Below are 16206 nucleotides of genomic sequence, written 5' to 3' on the forward strand. Positions count from 1 at the left end.
GTGACAGTAAGTTGACTAACTGTACAAGACCTCTCCCCTTCACTTCACTCTGTAAGTACACTTGACAATATCTTGAAATATAGTTTTAGTTTTGATGTTTTTAGCCGTACGTCACATGACTTACTGTATCTTTGTTCTTGTTGGTTTAATTGTAACTGTGTTTTGGTTGTTACATCAGGGCCTGTATTCATAAAGTGTCTCAGACGGTTCATATAATTATGATCTAAAAGGCTGACCTTGATTCCAGATCAGCTCTCCTACTCTGATACACTTTGTGAATACTGACCCTGGACTGTGGTTTCATGTGTTTAGTTTAGTTCTGTTTATTCATTTACATGTTTAAAACATGATCAGTAGAGTGTGCCAGTAATACCCAGATCTCCATTCAATGGGGTCATGTTCACTGTCAAAGTATAACAGGGTCAAGTATAACTGTGTGTGTGTGTGTGTATATATATATAAATGTATTTTTACATATTTATCTGATTGTTGGATATACAGTCACGACCAAAATGATTGGCACCCTTGACAAATACTGAGCTATATTGTGTGCTACAAAAGATGGGATGTAAATTGTACATGTTTCACATAAAAACTTGTGCATGCTATTGAAGGCTTCTGAGAGCAATAGATTGTTGTGGAGACATTTTGAAAATGGCCTAAAGTAAGAGTGACAGTAAGAGTGATTGAGTTGATGTTTCAAAAGAGCTTTAGGAGTAGTATTAACATGAGACACAGTGATGGTGGGTTGTGTTTAGGAGTAGTATTAACATGAGACACAGTGATGGTGGGTTGTGTTTAGGAGTAGTATTAACATGAGACACAGTGATGGTGGGTTGTGTTTAGGAGTAGTATTAACATGAGACACGGTGACGGTGGGTTGTGTTTAGGAGTAGTATTAAATCAAATAAAATAAAATTGTATTTGTCACATGCACTGAATACAACATGGGTAGGTAGACCTTACAGTGAAACGTTTACTTAAAAGCCCTTAACCAACAACGCAGTTAAGAAAATACCCCCCAAAAAGCAAGAGATAAGTGAACAAATAATCGAACCCACAAATGCTGATGCTCCAGATACTCAACTATTTTTTATTTATTTCACCTTTATTTAACCAGGTAGGCAAATTGAGAACACGTTCTCATTTACAATTGCGACCTGGCCAAGATAAAGCAAAGCAGTTCGACACATACAACAACACATAGTTACACATGGAGTAAAACAAACATACAGTCAATAATACAGTGAAAAATAAGTCTATATACAATGTGAGCAAGTGAGGTGAGATAAGGGAGGTGAAGGCAAACAAAATATATATATAAATAAATAAAAATATAAAAAAGGCCATGGTGGCGAAGTAAATACAATATTGCAAGTAAAAAACACTGGAATGGTTGGTTTGCAGTGGAAGAAAGTGCAAAGTAGAGATAGAAATAATGGGGTGCAAAGGAGCAAAATAAATAAATAAATACAGTAGGTAAAGAGGTAGTTGTTTGGGCTGAATTATAGATGGGCTATGTACAGGTGCAGTAATCTATGAGCTGCTCTGACAGCTGGTGCTTAAAGCTAGTGAGGGAGATAAGTGTTTCCAGTTTCAGAGATTTTTGTAGTTCGTTCCAGTCATTGGCAGCAGAGAACTGGAAGGAGAGGCGGCCAAAGGAAGAATTGGTTTTGGGGGTGACCAGAGAGATATACCTGCTGGATCGCGTGCTACAGGTAGGTGTTGCTATGGTGACCAGCGAGCTGAGATAAGGGGGGACTTTACCTAGCAGGGTTTTGTAGATGACCTGGAGCCAGTGGGTTTGGCGACGAGTATGAAGTGAGGGCCAGCCAACGAGAGTGTACAGGTCGCAGTGGTGGGTAGTATATGGGGCTTTGGTGACAAAACGGATGGCACTGTGATAGACTGCATCCAATTTATTGAGTAGGGTTTTGGAGGCTATTTTGTAAATGACATCACCGAAGTCGAGGATTGGTAGGATGGTCAGTTTTACAAGGGTATGTTTGGCAGCATGAGTGAAGGATGCTTTGTTGCGGAATAGGAAGCCAATTCTAGATTTAACTTTGGATTGGAGATGTTTGATGTGAGTCTGGAAGGAGAGTTTACAGTCTAACCAGACACCTAGGTATTTGTAGTTGTCCACATATTCTAAGTCAGAGCCGTCCAGAGTAGTGATGTTGGACAGGCGGGCAGGTGCAGGCAGCGATCGGTTGAAGAGCATGCATTTAGTTTTACTTGTATTTAAGAGCAATTGGAGGCCACGGAAGGAGAGTTGTATGGCATTGAAGCTCGCCTGGAGGGTTGTTAACACAGTGTCAAAAGAAGGGCCAGAAGTATACAGAATAGTGTCGTCTGCGTAGAGGTGGATCAGAGACTCACCAGCAGCAAGAGCGACATCATTGGTGTATACAGAGAAGAGAGTCGGTCCAAGAATTGAACCCTGTGGCACCCCCATAGAGACTGCCAGAGGTCCGGACAACAGACCCTCCGATTTGACACACTGAACTCAATCAGAGAAGTAGTTGGTGAACCAGGCGAGGCAATCATTAGAGAGAAACCAAGGCTGTCGAGTCTGCCGATGAGGATGTGGTGATTGACAGAGTCAAAAGCCTTGGCCAGGTCAATGAATACGGCTGCACAGTATTGTTTCCTATCGATGGCGGTTAAGATATCGTTTATGACCTTGAGCGTGGCTGAGGTGCACCCATGACCAGCTCTGAAACCAGATTGCATAGCGGAGAAGGTATGGTGGGATTCGAAATGGTCGGTAATCTGTTTGTTGACTTGGCTTTCGAAGACCTTAGAAAGGCAGGGTAGGATAGATATAGGTCTGTAGCTGTTTGGGTCAAGAGTGTCCCCCCCTTTGAAGAGGGGGATAACCGCAAGCTGCTTTCCAATCTTTGGGAATCTCAGACGACACGAAAGAGAGGTTGAAAAGGCTAGTAATAGGGGTGGCAACAATTTCAGCAGATAGTTTTAGAAAGAAAGGGTCCAGATTATCTAGCCCGGCTGATTTGTAAGGGTCCAGATTTTGCAGCTCTTTCAGAACATCAGCTGACTGTATTTTGGGAGAAAGAGAAATGGGGAAGGCGTGGGCGAGTAGCAGAGGGGAGGGCAGTGCTGTTGACCGGGGTAGGGGTAGCCAGGTGGAAAGCATGGCCAGCCGTAGAAAAATGCTTATTGAAATTCTCAATTATAGTGGATTTGTCGGTGGTGACAGTGTTCCTCTTTCAGTGCAGTGGGCAGCTGGGAGGATGTGCTCTTTTTCTCCAAGAACTTTAGTGTCCCAGAACTTTTTTGAGTTTGTGTTGCAGGAAGCAGATTTCTGCTTGAAAAAGCTAGCCTTGGCTTTTCTAACTGCCTGTGTATATTGGTTTCTAGCTTCCCTGAAAAGTTGCATATCACGGGGGCTGTTTGATGCTAATGCAGAACGCCGTAGGATGTTTTTCTGTTGGTTAAGGGCAGTCAGGTCAGGAGAGAACCAAGGGCTATATCTGTTCCTGGTTCTAAATTTCTTGAATGGGGCATGCTTATTCAAGATGGTGAGGAAGGCATTTAAAAAAAATATCCAGGCATCCTCTACTGACGGGATGAGATCAATATCCTTCCAGGATACCTCGGCCAGGTCGATTAGAAAGGCCTGCTCGCTGAAGTGTTTCAGGGAGCGTTTGACAGTGATGAGTGGAGGTCGTTTGACCGCTGACCTATTACGGATGCAGGCAATGAGGCAGTGATCGCTGAGATCTTGGTTGAAAACAGCAGAGGTGTATTTGGAGGGCAAGTTGGTTAGGATGATATCTATGAGGGTACCCGTGTTTACGGAATTGGGGTGGTACCTGGTAGGTTCATTGATAATTTGTGTGAGATTGAGGGCATCAAGCTTAGATTGTAGGATGGCTGGGGTGTTAAGCATGTTCCAATTTAGGTCGCCTAGCAGCACGAGCTCTGAAGATAGATGGGGGGCAATCAGTTCACATATGGTGTCCAGAGCACAGCTGGGGGCAGAGGGTGGTCTATAGCAGGCGGCAACGGTGAGAGACTTGTTTTTAGAGAGGTGGATTTTTAAAAGTAGAAGTTCAAATTGTTTGGGAACAGACCTGGATAGTAAAACAGAACTCTGCAGGCAATCTTTGCAGTAGATTGCAACACCGCCCCCTTTGGCCGTTCTATCTTGTCTGAAAATCTTGTAGTTAGGGATGAAAATGTCAGAATTTTTGGTTGTATTCCCTGAACCAGGATTCAGACACGGCTAAAACATCTGGGTTGGCAGAGTGTGCTAAAGCAGTGAACAAAACAAACTTAGGGAGGAGGCTTCTAATGTTAACATGCATGAAACCAAGGCTATTACGGTTACAGAAGTCATCAAAAGAGAGCGCCTGGGGAATAGGAGTGGAGCTAGGTACTGCAGGGCCTGGATTCACCTCTAGTCACCAGAGGAACAGAGGAGGAGTAGGATAAGGGTACGGCTAAAGGCTATGAGAATTGGTCGTCTAGAACGTCTAGAAACAGAGAGTAAAAGGAAGTTTCTGGGGGCGATAAAATAGCTTCAAGGAATAATGTACAGACAAAGGTATGGTAGGATGTGACCCAGTGGAGGTAAACCTAGGTATTGAGTGATGATGAGAGAGATATTGTCTCTAGAAACATCATTGAAACCAGGTGATGTCATCGCATATGTGGGTGGTGGAACTGAAAGGTTGGATATGGTATAGTGAGCAGGGCTAGAGGCTCTACAGTGAAATAAGCCAATAAACACTAACCAGAACAGCAATGGACAAGGCATATTTACATTAAGGAGAGGCATGCTTAATCGAGTGATCATAAGGGTCCAGTGAGTAGAGGTTGGTTGGGGTCACGGCGATCCAGACAACAGCTGGCCGGGTAGCTGGCTATCGGTAGCAAGATAGCATAGGATGGAGGTCTATTTTTAGTCACCTCGTGCGTTTCCGTCGGTAGATTAGTGGGGTTCCGTGTGGTAGAGGGGATCAATCCAATTGGCAAAATAGATATAGTGACCCAAGAAAAATTGTCCGATATACTTATTCAGATAGCAGCCGATAAGACAGCTAAAGATTAGCGGGCTCCAGATGAGCGTTCAGGTAACGTCGCGACGGAGGTGCCAGTTGGATAACTCCCTCGGGCAGATAACGTCGGTAGTCAGTCGTGAAGGCCCGGTGGGGCTCCGCATTTGTAGTAAAAAAAACGGGTCCGGATAGGTGATTGTAGCCCAGGAATGGCTGATGGAACTCTTCAGCTGGCTAGCTCCGGAATAATTTAAGTTTGCTCCGGGATCGACGTAAGCCAATAGTCACACGGTTTGCAGCTAGCTAGCTGCGAAATCAAGGTGTAAATGTCCAGAGCTTGCGGTTGAAATCCGGGGATATTGAGAAAAATAGGTCCGGTATGTTCTGGTCTGAGTCGCGTTGTACAAAAGTGCCGATAGATTATCGAGCTAAAGGAATAGCTGATGACCACAAAACGTGGGTAGCTGAAATACTAAAGTTAGCCAGTAAACCGGCTAACTTCTGGGTAGTTTCAGGTTAGCTTCTGGCTAGCTTCTGGTTAGCTTCTGGTTAGCTTCTGGTTAGCTTCTGGCTAGCTTCTGGCTAGCTTGAATTGTAAATTTTCAGATTTGAGGTAAATAATACTTTTTTTTCTGTAATTGGTGAGGCGAGTTGCAGGAAAGCTTTTGTAGTTGAGTTCTTGGATAATAAAATATATAAAAGATATGCGAAGAAAGGTGTAAATATATATATATACAGGACACGACAATACGAGGACAAAATGACGTCTGAACTGCTATGCCATCTTGGAAGCAACTAGTCTAAAGAAGGTGTGGTGGTTCATTTCTTTACTATCAAATAAGGAGAGACATACTTATCACACCAGTCAGAGTTATACTTAAACTAAATCTTTAATATTAAGAGCTTTGCAATAGCAATGACTTGTCAACGATTCACCATTTCTAATGATCCGTTGAGTGGCAATGGCTACTGAGATCTGTAATAGCAAAGATCCACCCCCCTAGTCGACATAACAAGCCACAGATAATAGGAACAGTTCACAAAGTGAGACTTTATAAATGAGAAAGGAGTATTCCGTAGCCAGATAGCATTCACTATAAATTATCGTTCAGTTTGGCCCCTAAGAACGAGGTTCTAATCTCGTTCCTGGTACTTTATAGCACAAAAACACCAACTCATCCAATGGCATAACTCAATTGTCGACTCTAGATACTCCCATCTCAAGTAAAACCCTTTCTTGACCCCACTCCTGGACAAGCTCACTGAGGGGAGTGAGCCTCTAGGTCATACACTATCCCAGGATAAGTGCAACATGAGAGAGGACATACAATGGTTCCAGACACTGACATACACTCCCACCAATGCCAAAGGAGGGAGTGACTTGCGCACAGACATTGTGGAGACAAGTAATTGGTTCCCATTAATCACGCCATCCCTTCACATTGTTTACGAACAGGTAAAGACACATTCACATATGAAGACAATGTTCCATCCTGTCCTCTTCCTTGTCTGATATTCTGCATAGCACCAGGGATATGTGAAAGACAACCCTGACCTCTCCCCTCTCTGGGCCCCAAGTGACTGAGCCCCAGCTGAGGGAAGAAGTGCAACTGCCACCGGAGTCCAAAGGGATACATTCTAATAACAAGTATATCACATAAGCATATTATGCAGATAAGACATCTTATTGCTACCCCTCGGGCGGATGGTCGAAGACGGCACGGAAGCGGCGGGTGAACTCCTCGATGTGGTCCAACGCCACGTCTCCTTCTCCGCACACGGCGTTCCCAACTCCAGAGCTCTCCCCGAGAGGCTTGAGACGAGGGCGGACACCCTCTCCCTTCCCGAGGGAGCTGGGTGAACGGTGGCCAGGTATAGGTCCAGCTGTAATAGGAACCTCTGGCACCGTGCTGCCGTCCCGTGGTCCTTCCCTGGGAAGGGAGAGACGCATCCCACTGGGATTGGATCCAGGAGGGACGGGTAGAGGTAACCCCGGTTGCGCTGGTCGAGGCACTGGAGAGACTTCCTGTCTCTCTCAATGGTCCATGGTCTGGACAACGCGATCCACCGTGGCACCGAGATGTTGCAGCATTGCCGAGTGTTCCCGGATGCACTCGTCGACTACTCTGACCGGGGTACCTGCTCCTGCTGCCTCCATGGGTGGTGTGAAATTCTGTCAGGGTTGTGTGCTACTGATGCGAAGTCAGGTGCAGGAGAGCAGTGAGTTGTGATCAGGCGCACTTTTATTTGGCAAAAGCACAAAAGACAGACGCAACTGCGTCCAAAATCCTCCAGCCACAGGTAAAATTCAATAAGTGTGAAAACACTCACAAATATACAAATGTATGACAAATAAATACAACGGGTCAAAATATGATACCCGGGGGGAAAAACCAGTCTGGCGCATCACACTAAACACGTAACAAAACAATTTCACACAAAGACATTGGGGGGAACAAGAGGAATAAATACATGCAGTGTGATTAGATAATGTAAACCAGGTGTGCAGAGAACAAGACAAAACAAATTGAACAATGAACAAATGGAGCGACGATGGCTAGAAAGCCGGTGACGTCGTCCGCCAAACGCCGCCCGAACAAGGAGAGGAGCCAAATTCGTCTGAAGTCATGACAACTATATATAGATGACAGGCTAGATTAGACTATATATGGAGAACAGGCTACATTAGACTATATATGGAGAACAGGCTACATTAGACTATATATGGATAACAGGCTACATTAGACAATATATAGATAACAGGCTACATTAGACTATATATGGAGAACAGGCTACATTAGACTATATATGGAGAACAGGCTACATTAGACTATATATGGATAACAGGCTACATTAGACTATATATGGATAACAGGCTACATTAGACTATATATGGATAACAGGCTACATTAGACTATATATGGATAAACAGGCTACATTAGACTATATATAGATAACAGGCTACATTAGACTATATATGGAGAACAGGCTACATTAGACTATATATGGATAACAGGCTACGTTAGACTATATATGGATAACAGGCTACATTAGACTATACAGTATATGGACAGCAGCAGTCAATACAGCAGGCTATGATGATGATGATACTGATTACCTCTGCTAGCTTGATTGCTACTACCAGTACTGTACACCAAGGGTCAACAGTGTAACATAATATGATAGTGGCATGTTGTAATACTACAGACATCAGTGTTTGTGTGATTAAATGTGACTTTGTCAAGTAGCCAGTGTTGTGTTTCACCATTCTATCTGATGTATTGTCAGTTTGTAATGTTGTTATTAGTCCAACATTAATGAGGACATTATTATTAGGATGGTGCAGTAATGTTGAGATGCCAGTCAGGGAGAACTCTAGTCTAGAACACTGGAACCTTCAGTACCACTTTGATGCAGCTGATGAGGAGTGTAAATTGAATGTGTTTGTAGAATAGAATGAATAGAATGACATCATAGAACTGACCAAATGTAAATGGAACTTTGACCTGTTCCATGTAGAACTCAGTGGGACAAGGCAACACATTCTAAGATATTCTAAACATTCCATATACAATAGTCAACATATTGTTAACATGGTTCTGTATTCAATGAAAAGTGGAAATGGGGGACATTTTGTCCATTTCAGAAATGTAGGGCTCACTCTAATACATTAACCTCATTTTTCTGATGTGCTGGTCTGAGTACTTCATGCATGTTAATGTCTTAAAGAGGAAGGAGAGGACAGTTCTGCATCAGCTACTTGTGTTCTACTTTAAATATGTATCAACCACAGAACTGACACTTACTAACAGTTGCCACTCACTACCAGTCAGTTGACTCACTGTACAAGACCTCTCCCCTTCACTTCAGTCTGTAAGTACTCTTGACAATATCTTGAAATATGGTTTCTGGTTATTTGTTTTTAGTCATAAGTCATAAACCTGAAGGTTAATGTATCATTTTACTTCTTGTTATGTTTTGAGCTGTGTTTTGGTTGTTACATCAGGGTCAGTATTCATAAAGTGTTCTCAGTGTAGGAGTGTTGATCTACATAGTGATGAGATGATTAACCAGGGTAAAATAGACATGCAGACAAACATTGTAACACTGCAGTGTGTGTGTACATGTGGGCCTAAGTGTGGTGGAGTGGTGCAGGGATGGTTGTCCTTCTGGAAGGTTCTCCCATCTCCACAGAGGAACTTTGTAGCTCTGTCAGAGTGACCATCGGGTTCTTGGCCAATTCCCTTTCTCCCCAGATTGCTCAGTTTGGCCGGGCAGCCAGCTCTAGGAAGAGTCTTGGTGATTCCAAACTTCTTCCATTTAACAATGATGGCCACTGTGTTCTTGGGAACCTTCAATGCTGCAGAAATGTTTTGGTACCCTTCCCTAGATCTGTGCCTCGTCACAATCCTGTCTTAGAGCTCTACGTACAGTTCCTTCGACCTCTTGGTTTGGTTTTTGCTCTGACATACACAGTCCACTGTGGGACCTTATATGGACAGGTGTGTACCTTTCAAAATCATGTTCAATCAATTGAATTTATCACAGGTGGACTCCAATCAAGTTGTAAAAACATTTGTGGAAAAAATGTGGAAAAAGTCAAGGGGTCTGAATACTTTCCGAATGAACTGTACATAGGACATTTGAAAAACAAAAGTGACAGGACAAATGATAATTTGATCGTGAGCGGGAACAGAGAAAGATGTGCTCCTTGGTAGAGTGTGGTAGGATATATGGACATATTTCCCTTTTAAAAGACTGTGACATTTCTTAATAAACTTCATTTGAATGTCTTTGCTTACTGCTCCTATTACCAGACATTATATAAATATATAGGGCTCTATTCAATCCGCATCGCGGAACTACAGCTTTACAGCGTGATTGAAATTGAAAGGCAACGCTCACACATTTTAGTGGAGGCTGCATTCAGGTTAAACGCTGCATATGTCGGCTCAATAGGAAATGACCTTAACGTTTTCTATTGCGGAATCCTTAACCCTTCAGCTTTATGGACTCGAATAGAGCCCCTCGTCTCAGATTCATGGACATGTCAAATCAGACATTAACTGCTCAAATTAAGCTTGTCTGGAGCCCTGTAATTACATATAGACTGACACACACATATGTCCTAGAGCAGGCTAAAACAAGGACATTCATTCTCAGTATGATATGTGCTAGAGCAGACTAAAACAAGGACATTAATTCTCAGTATGATATGTGCTAGAGCAGGCTAAAACAAGGACATTCATTCTCAGTATGATATGTGCTAGAGCAGGCTAAAACAAGGACATTAATTCTCAGTATGATATGTGCTAGAGCAGACTAAAACAAGGACATTAATTCTCAGTATGATATGTGCTAGAGCAGACTAAAACAAGGACATTCATTCTCAGTATGATATGTCCTAGAGCAGGCTAAAACAAGGACATTAATTCTCAGTATGATATGTGCTAGAGCAGACTAAAACAAGGACATTAATTCTCAGTATGATATGTGCTAGAGCAGAAGTGTCTGAAGAAGAACCTAAGTGTCTGCGTGTGACAGTTGATTTAGCTGACGGCCCTTTAGGACCAGACTGATAGGTAGTAGGGTTGACATCTATACTGTGTAGGATGTGTGTTTTAGCTTTTCTACATCCATAACAACCAGCTCTCTAGACTTTGATACAGACTCCATGGGCTTATTTGCCTTCCCTACACATGGTCTCTCCTACAGATGGTCTCCGTGTGTGGGCATTATCGGCCATAGGTCCCCACAAGAATAGTAAATGGACAAAAATGTTGTTAGTCCCCACAAGAGCAAATGCAAGTTCTAGGGGGTTTAGGAGCTAAGTTTTAAATTAATGTTAGAATTAGGTTTAGGAGCTAGGGTTAGTAGGTTTTGGGGTTAAGGTAAGGGAAAATAGGATTGTGAACGGGACTGAATTGTGTCCCCACAGGGTTAGTTGTACAAGACTGTGTGAGCCACTTGCTGTTTAGCCTCACAGCTTGGGGATAGGAGCTATCATTGAACCTGGTGGTCAGTCTTTAGGCTGCTGTACAGCTTGATGGACCGTAGCGGTTTGAACATTTATCCTCCTATATTTGAGGTTCTGAGAATAACAGTTTCAGAACAATCAATGTAGAAATGTGTTTACAGTGCAATACAGACAGTATTCACACAACCGTATACAGACGTAGGATCTTAATATTCCTGCAGCAACAGGAAAAGTGAATTATTATGTGGATTATAATTAATGTGGTGGTTGACAGTTTGTTAGGGAAAATCAAGTCTGACGTTTTAAATTACAAACGTTAGTGTCACATTGTATAAATGGCTGGAGACAGGCGCAGGAATACGTAATAGGTTTTAATAGTCCACCAAACAATACAACCTGCCATAGAAAGGCATTGGGGACGAAGCCCAAAACACAGGGATGAAATCCAAACAAAACAGCCATGTTAAACCGCTAATAAATACACAGGACAAAACACGTAATACACGGGACGAAACATGTAATAATACACGGGGCGAGACACGTAATAACAAGTACACGTAGCACGAAAGCCAAAGCAACAAAGCACAGGTACTCACAAGACCAACGGACATAGGAACAATAACTGACCAAGACAATGGTGAACAGAGAGCACATTTATGCAATTGCTAATCAGGGGAAATGGGAACCAGGTGTAATTAGACAGTTCAGTGATGCCTAGAAAACCGGTGACGTAGACTTCCAGAACTGGTGCACGGAATGAGCAGCAGCAGAGGGATTCATAGGCGCCGACCGAGATGGCCGCCTCGCTTCGCGTTCCTTGGAAAATATGCAGTATTTTGTTTTTTTTATGTGTTATTCCTTACATTGGTACCCCAGGTAATCTTAGGTTTCATTACATACAGTCGGGAGGAACTACTGAATATAAGAGCAACGTCAACTCACCATCGTTATAACCAGGAATATGACTTTCCCGAAAGCATGGATCCAGTGTTTTGCCTTCCACCCAATACAATAGATCTGATCCCACACAGCCGGCGACCCTATGCGACGCCGTAAAAGGGGCAAACGTAGCGGTCTCCTGGTCAGGCTTCGGAGACGGGCACATCGCGCTCCACTCCCTAGCATACTACTCGCCAATGTCCAGTCTCTTGACAATAAGGTTGATGAAATCCGAGCAAGGGTAACATTCCAGAGAGACATCAGAGATTGTAACGTTCTCTGCTTCACGGAAACATGGCTCACTCAAGAGACGCTAACGGAGTCGGTGCAGCCAGCTGGTTTCTTCACGCATCGCGCCGACAGAAACATACATCTTTCTGGTAAGAAGAAGGGCGGGGGTGTATGCCTTATGATTAACGAGACGTGGTGTGATCATAACAACATACAGGAACTCAAGTCATTCTGTTCACCTGATCTAGAATTCCTCACAATCAAATGTCGACCGCATTATCTACCAAGGGAATTCTCTTCGATTATAATCACAGCCGTATATATTCCCCCCCAAGCAGACACATCGATGGCCCTGAACGAACTTTATCTGACTCTTTGTAAACTGGAAACCACACACCCTGAGGCTGCATTCATCGTAGCTGGGGATTTTAACAAGGCTAATCTGAAAACAAAACTCCCTAAATTCTATCAGCATATCGATTGTGCTACCAGGGCTGGTAAAACCTTGGATCATTGTTATACTAACTTCCGCGACGCATATAAGGCCCTCCCCCGCCCTCGTTTCGGAAAAGCTGACCACGACTCCATTTTGTTGCTTCCAGCCTACAACCAGCAACTCAAACAACAAGCTCCCGCGCTCAGGTCTGTTCAACGCTGGTCCGACCAATCTGATTCCACGCTTCAAGACTGCTTCGATCACGCGGATTGGAATATGTTCCGCATCGCGTCCAACAACAATATTGACGAATATGCTGATTCGGTGAGCGAGTTCATTAGAAAGTGCATTGACGATGTCGTACCCACAGCAACGATAAAAACATTCCCAAACCAGAAACCGTGGATTGACGGCAGCATTCGCGTGAAACTGAAAGCGCGAACCACTGCTTTTAACCAGGGCAAGGTGACCGGAAGCATGACCGAATACAAACAGTGTAGCTATTCTCTCCGCAAGGCAATCAAACAGGCTAAGTCTCAGTACAGAGACAAAATCGAGTCGAAATTCAACAGCTCAGACACAAGAGGTATGTGGCAGGGTCTACAGTCAATCACGGATTACAAAAAGAAAACCAGCCCCGTCGAGGACCAGGATGTCTTGCTCCCAGACAGGCTAAACAACTTTTTTGCCCGCTTTGAGGACAATACAGTGCCACTGACACGGCCCCCTACCGAAACCTGCGGGCTCTCCTTCACTGCAGCCGAGGTGAGTAAAACATTTAAACGTGTTAACCCTCGCAAGGCTGCAGGCCCAGACGGCATTCCCAGCCGCGTCCTCAGAGCATGCGCAGACCAGCTGGCTGGTGTGTTTACGGACATATTCAATCAATCCTTATCCCAGTCTGCTGTTCCCACATGCTTCAAGAGGGCCACCATTGTTCCTGTTCCCAAGAAAGCTAAGGTAACTGAGCTAAACGACTACCGCCCCGTAGCACTCACTTCCGTCATCATGAAGTGCTTTGAGAGACTAGTCAAGGACCATATCACCTCCACCCTACCGGACACCCTAGACCCACTCCAATTTGCTTACCGACCCAATAGGTCCACAGACAACGCAATCGCAACCACACTGCACACTGCCCTAACCCATCTGGACAAGAGGAATACCTATGTGAGAATGCTGTTCATCGACTACAGCTCAGCATTTAACACCATAGTACCCTCCAAACTCGTCATCAAGCTCGAGACCCTGGGTCTCGACCCCGCCCTGTGCAACTGGGTCCTGGACTTCCTGACGGGCCGCCCCCAGGTGGTGAGGGTAGGTAACAACATCTCCACCCCGCTGATCCTCAACACTGGGGCCCCACAAGGGTGCGTTCTGAGCCCTCTCCTGTACTCCCTGTTCACCCACGACTGCGTGGCCATGCACGCCTCCAACTCAATCATCAAGTTTGCGGATGACACTACAGTGGTAGGCTTGATTACCAACAACGACGAGACGGCCTACAGGGAGGAGGTGAGGGCCCTCGGAGTGTGGTGTCAGGAAAATAACCTCACACTCAACGTCAACAAAACAAAGGAGATGATTGTGGACTTCAGGAAACAGCAGAGGGAGCACCCCCCTATCCACATCGACGGGTCACTAGTGGAGAAGGTGGAAAGTTCCTCGGTGTACACATCACGGACAAACTGAATTGGTCCACCCACACAGACAGCGTTGTGAAGAAGGCGCAGCAGCGCCTCTTCAACCTCAGGAGGCTGAAGAAATTCGGCTTGTCACCAAAAGCACTCACAAACCTCTACAGATGCACAATCTAGAGCATCCTGTCGGGCTGTATCACCGCCTGGTACGGCAACTGCTCCGCCCACAACCGTAAGGCTCTCCAGAGGGTAGTGAGGTCTGCACAACGCATCACCGGGGGCAAACTACCTGCCCTCCAGGACACCTACACCACCCGATGTCACAGGAAGGCCATAAAGATCATCAAGGACAACAACCACCCAAGCCACTGCCTGTTCACCCCGCTATCATCCAGAAGGCGAGGTCAGTACAGGTGCATCAAAGCAGGGACCGAGAGACTGAAAAACAGCTTCTATCTCAAGACCATCAGACTGTTAAACAGCCACCACTAACATTTAGTGGCCGCTGCCAACATACTGACTCAACTCCAGCCACTTTAATAATGGGAATTGATGGAAATTATGTAAAAATGTACCACTAGCCACTTTAAACAATGCCACTTAATATAATGTTTACATACCCTACATTACTCATCTCATATGTATATACTGTACTCTATACCATCTACTGCATCTTGCCTATGCCGTTCTGTACCATCACTCATTCATATATCTTTATGTACATATTCTTTATCCCTTTACACTTGTGTGTATAAGGTAGTAGTTGTGGAATTGTTAGGTTAGATTACTTGTTGGTTATTACTGTATTGTCGGAACTAGAAGCACAAGCATTTCGCTACACTCGCATTAACATCTGCTAACCATGTGTATGTGACAAATAAAATTTGATTTGATCCAGGACAGTTAAAAGCCTTTTTAAACCTTGAATACACTACAGGAAAATTCTCTACAACAAAAGAGTGATCAAATTAAGATCCACGTCTGTAGCACAATACAGTACACAATATGAGGGCCTGGTACACATATCACAGTAATGAGGCCATGTACCTCATTTACACGTTTCTACTTCAGTGTATCAGGTGGAGTTATTCACCAGCTATAGAGTGAGTTGTTGTTTAGTGTTTCTAAGACTGCAGGGTGGGAGATGCAACAATGGCCTTGAGAACAGCAGGAAGTGTGTTGGTGGTCTTTCTCTGGTCTGTAGCAGGTATGGTGTCATTCTTATCTTTTAGTTGCCCAGTTTGTCAAACTACAGATATTTCTAAAAGGATTAGAATCATAATGTTATTCTGGTGTGTTCTGTTAGGTGTCTCCACTTCACTTTAAATAGTTATCTTTCACACCTCACTGTGATGCTTATCTGTGGTTTCCATTCACACTCAACTCAGCAACAATGGCATCAAAGTGGAGACAAACCCTACTGTCAGTGGGAACCAATGAGACCTTCTCCTAAATTCTGATACCATTGTGTTTTGTGACTGTGTTTCAGTGGTACTGGGTCAGGATGGCTGGAGAGTGAAATACCCCACTCAGAGTATCTGTGCCCTGAAGGGGTCAACAGTGGAGCTGTCCTGCTCTTACACATATCCCAGTGGTTATACAGTCACAACAACCTTCTGGTTCACTAAAATTGTAAATCTAGAGAGACGTTACCCAGACTACAAAGGTCGTGTGACGTACCGTAGCGTTATGATGAATGGCCACACCCTGAAAATCACAGACCTGAGAGAGAGTGACTCAGCTGAGTACAAGTTCAAATTTATAACAGATCAGACTGGAGGGAAGTATACTGGTGATCCTGGAGTCACCTTGTCTGTTACAGGTACAGTGATGTTATATATAGTGTTAATCTGTTTAATCACTGTCTGTTACAGGTACAGTGATATTATATATAGTGTTGATCTGTTTAATCACTCTGTCTGTTACAGGTACAGTGATATTATATATAGTGTTGAT

General features: G+C 44.1%; 1 protein-coding gene and 1 long non-coding RNA gene across 2 annotated transcripts in view; both read left to right on the top strand.

Moving 5' to 3' along the window:
* On the top strand, positions 1–15884 carry LOC139545407 (uncharacterized). The gene is made up of 3 exons (XR_011669066.1): positions 1–51; positions 15380–15457; positions 15740–15884. It is a non-coding gene; the product is annotated as an uncharacterized lncRNA (long non-coding RNA).
* A 24-nt stretch (positions 15885–15908) lies between these two features.
* LOC139545119 (B-cell receptor CD22-like) overlaps positions 15909–16206 on the top strand; it is a 176306-nt gene continuing 176008 nt past the window's right edge. Inside the window, exon 1 of the mRNA XM_071352542.1 lies at positions 15909–16072. Within this exon, the coding sequence (XP_071208643.1) occupies positions 15940–16072 (133 nt within the window). The 5' untranslated portion in view covers positions 15909–15939. The remainder of the gene's footprint in view (positions 16073–16206) is intronic.

This window comes from Salvelinus alpinus, chromosome 2 (assembly GCF_045679555.1).
Source record: "Salvelinus alpinus chromosome 2, SLU_Salpinus.1, whole genome shotgun sequence".
Taxonomy (NCBI): domain Eukaryota; kingdom Metazoa; phylum Chordata; class Actinopteri; order Salmoniformes; family Salmonidae; genus Salvelinus; species Salvelinus alpinus.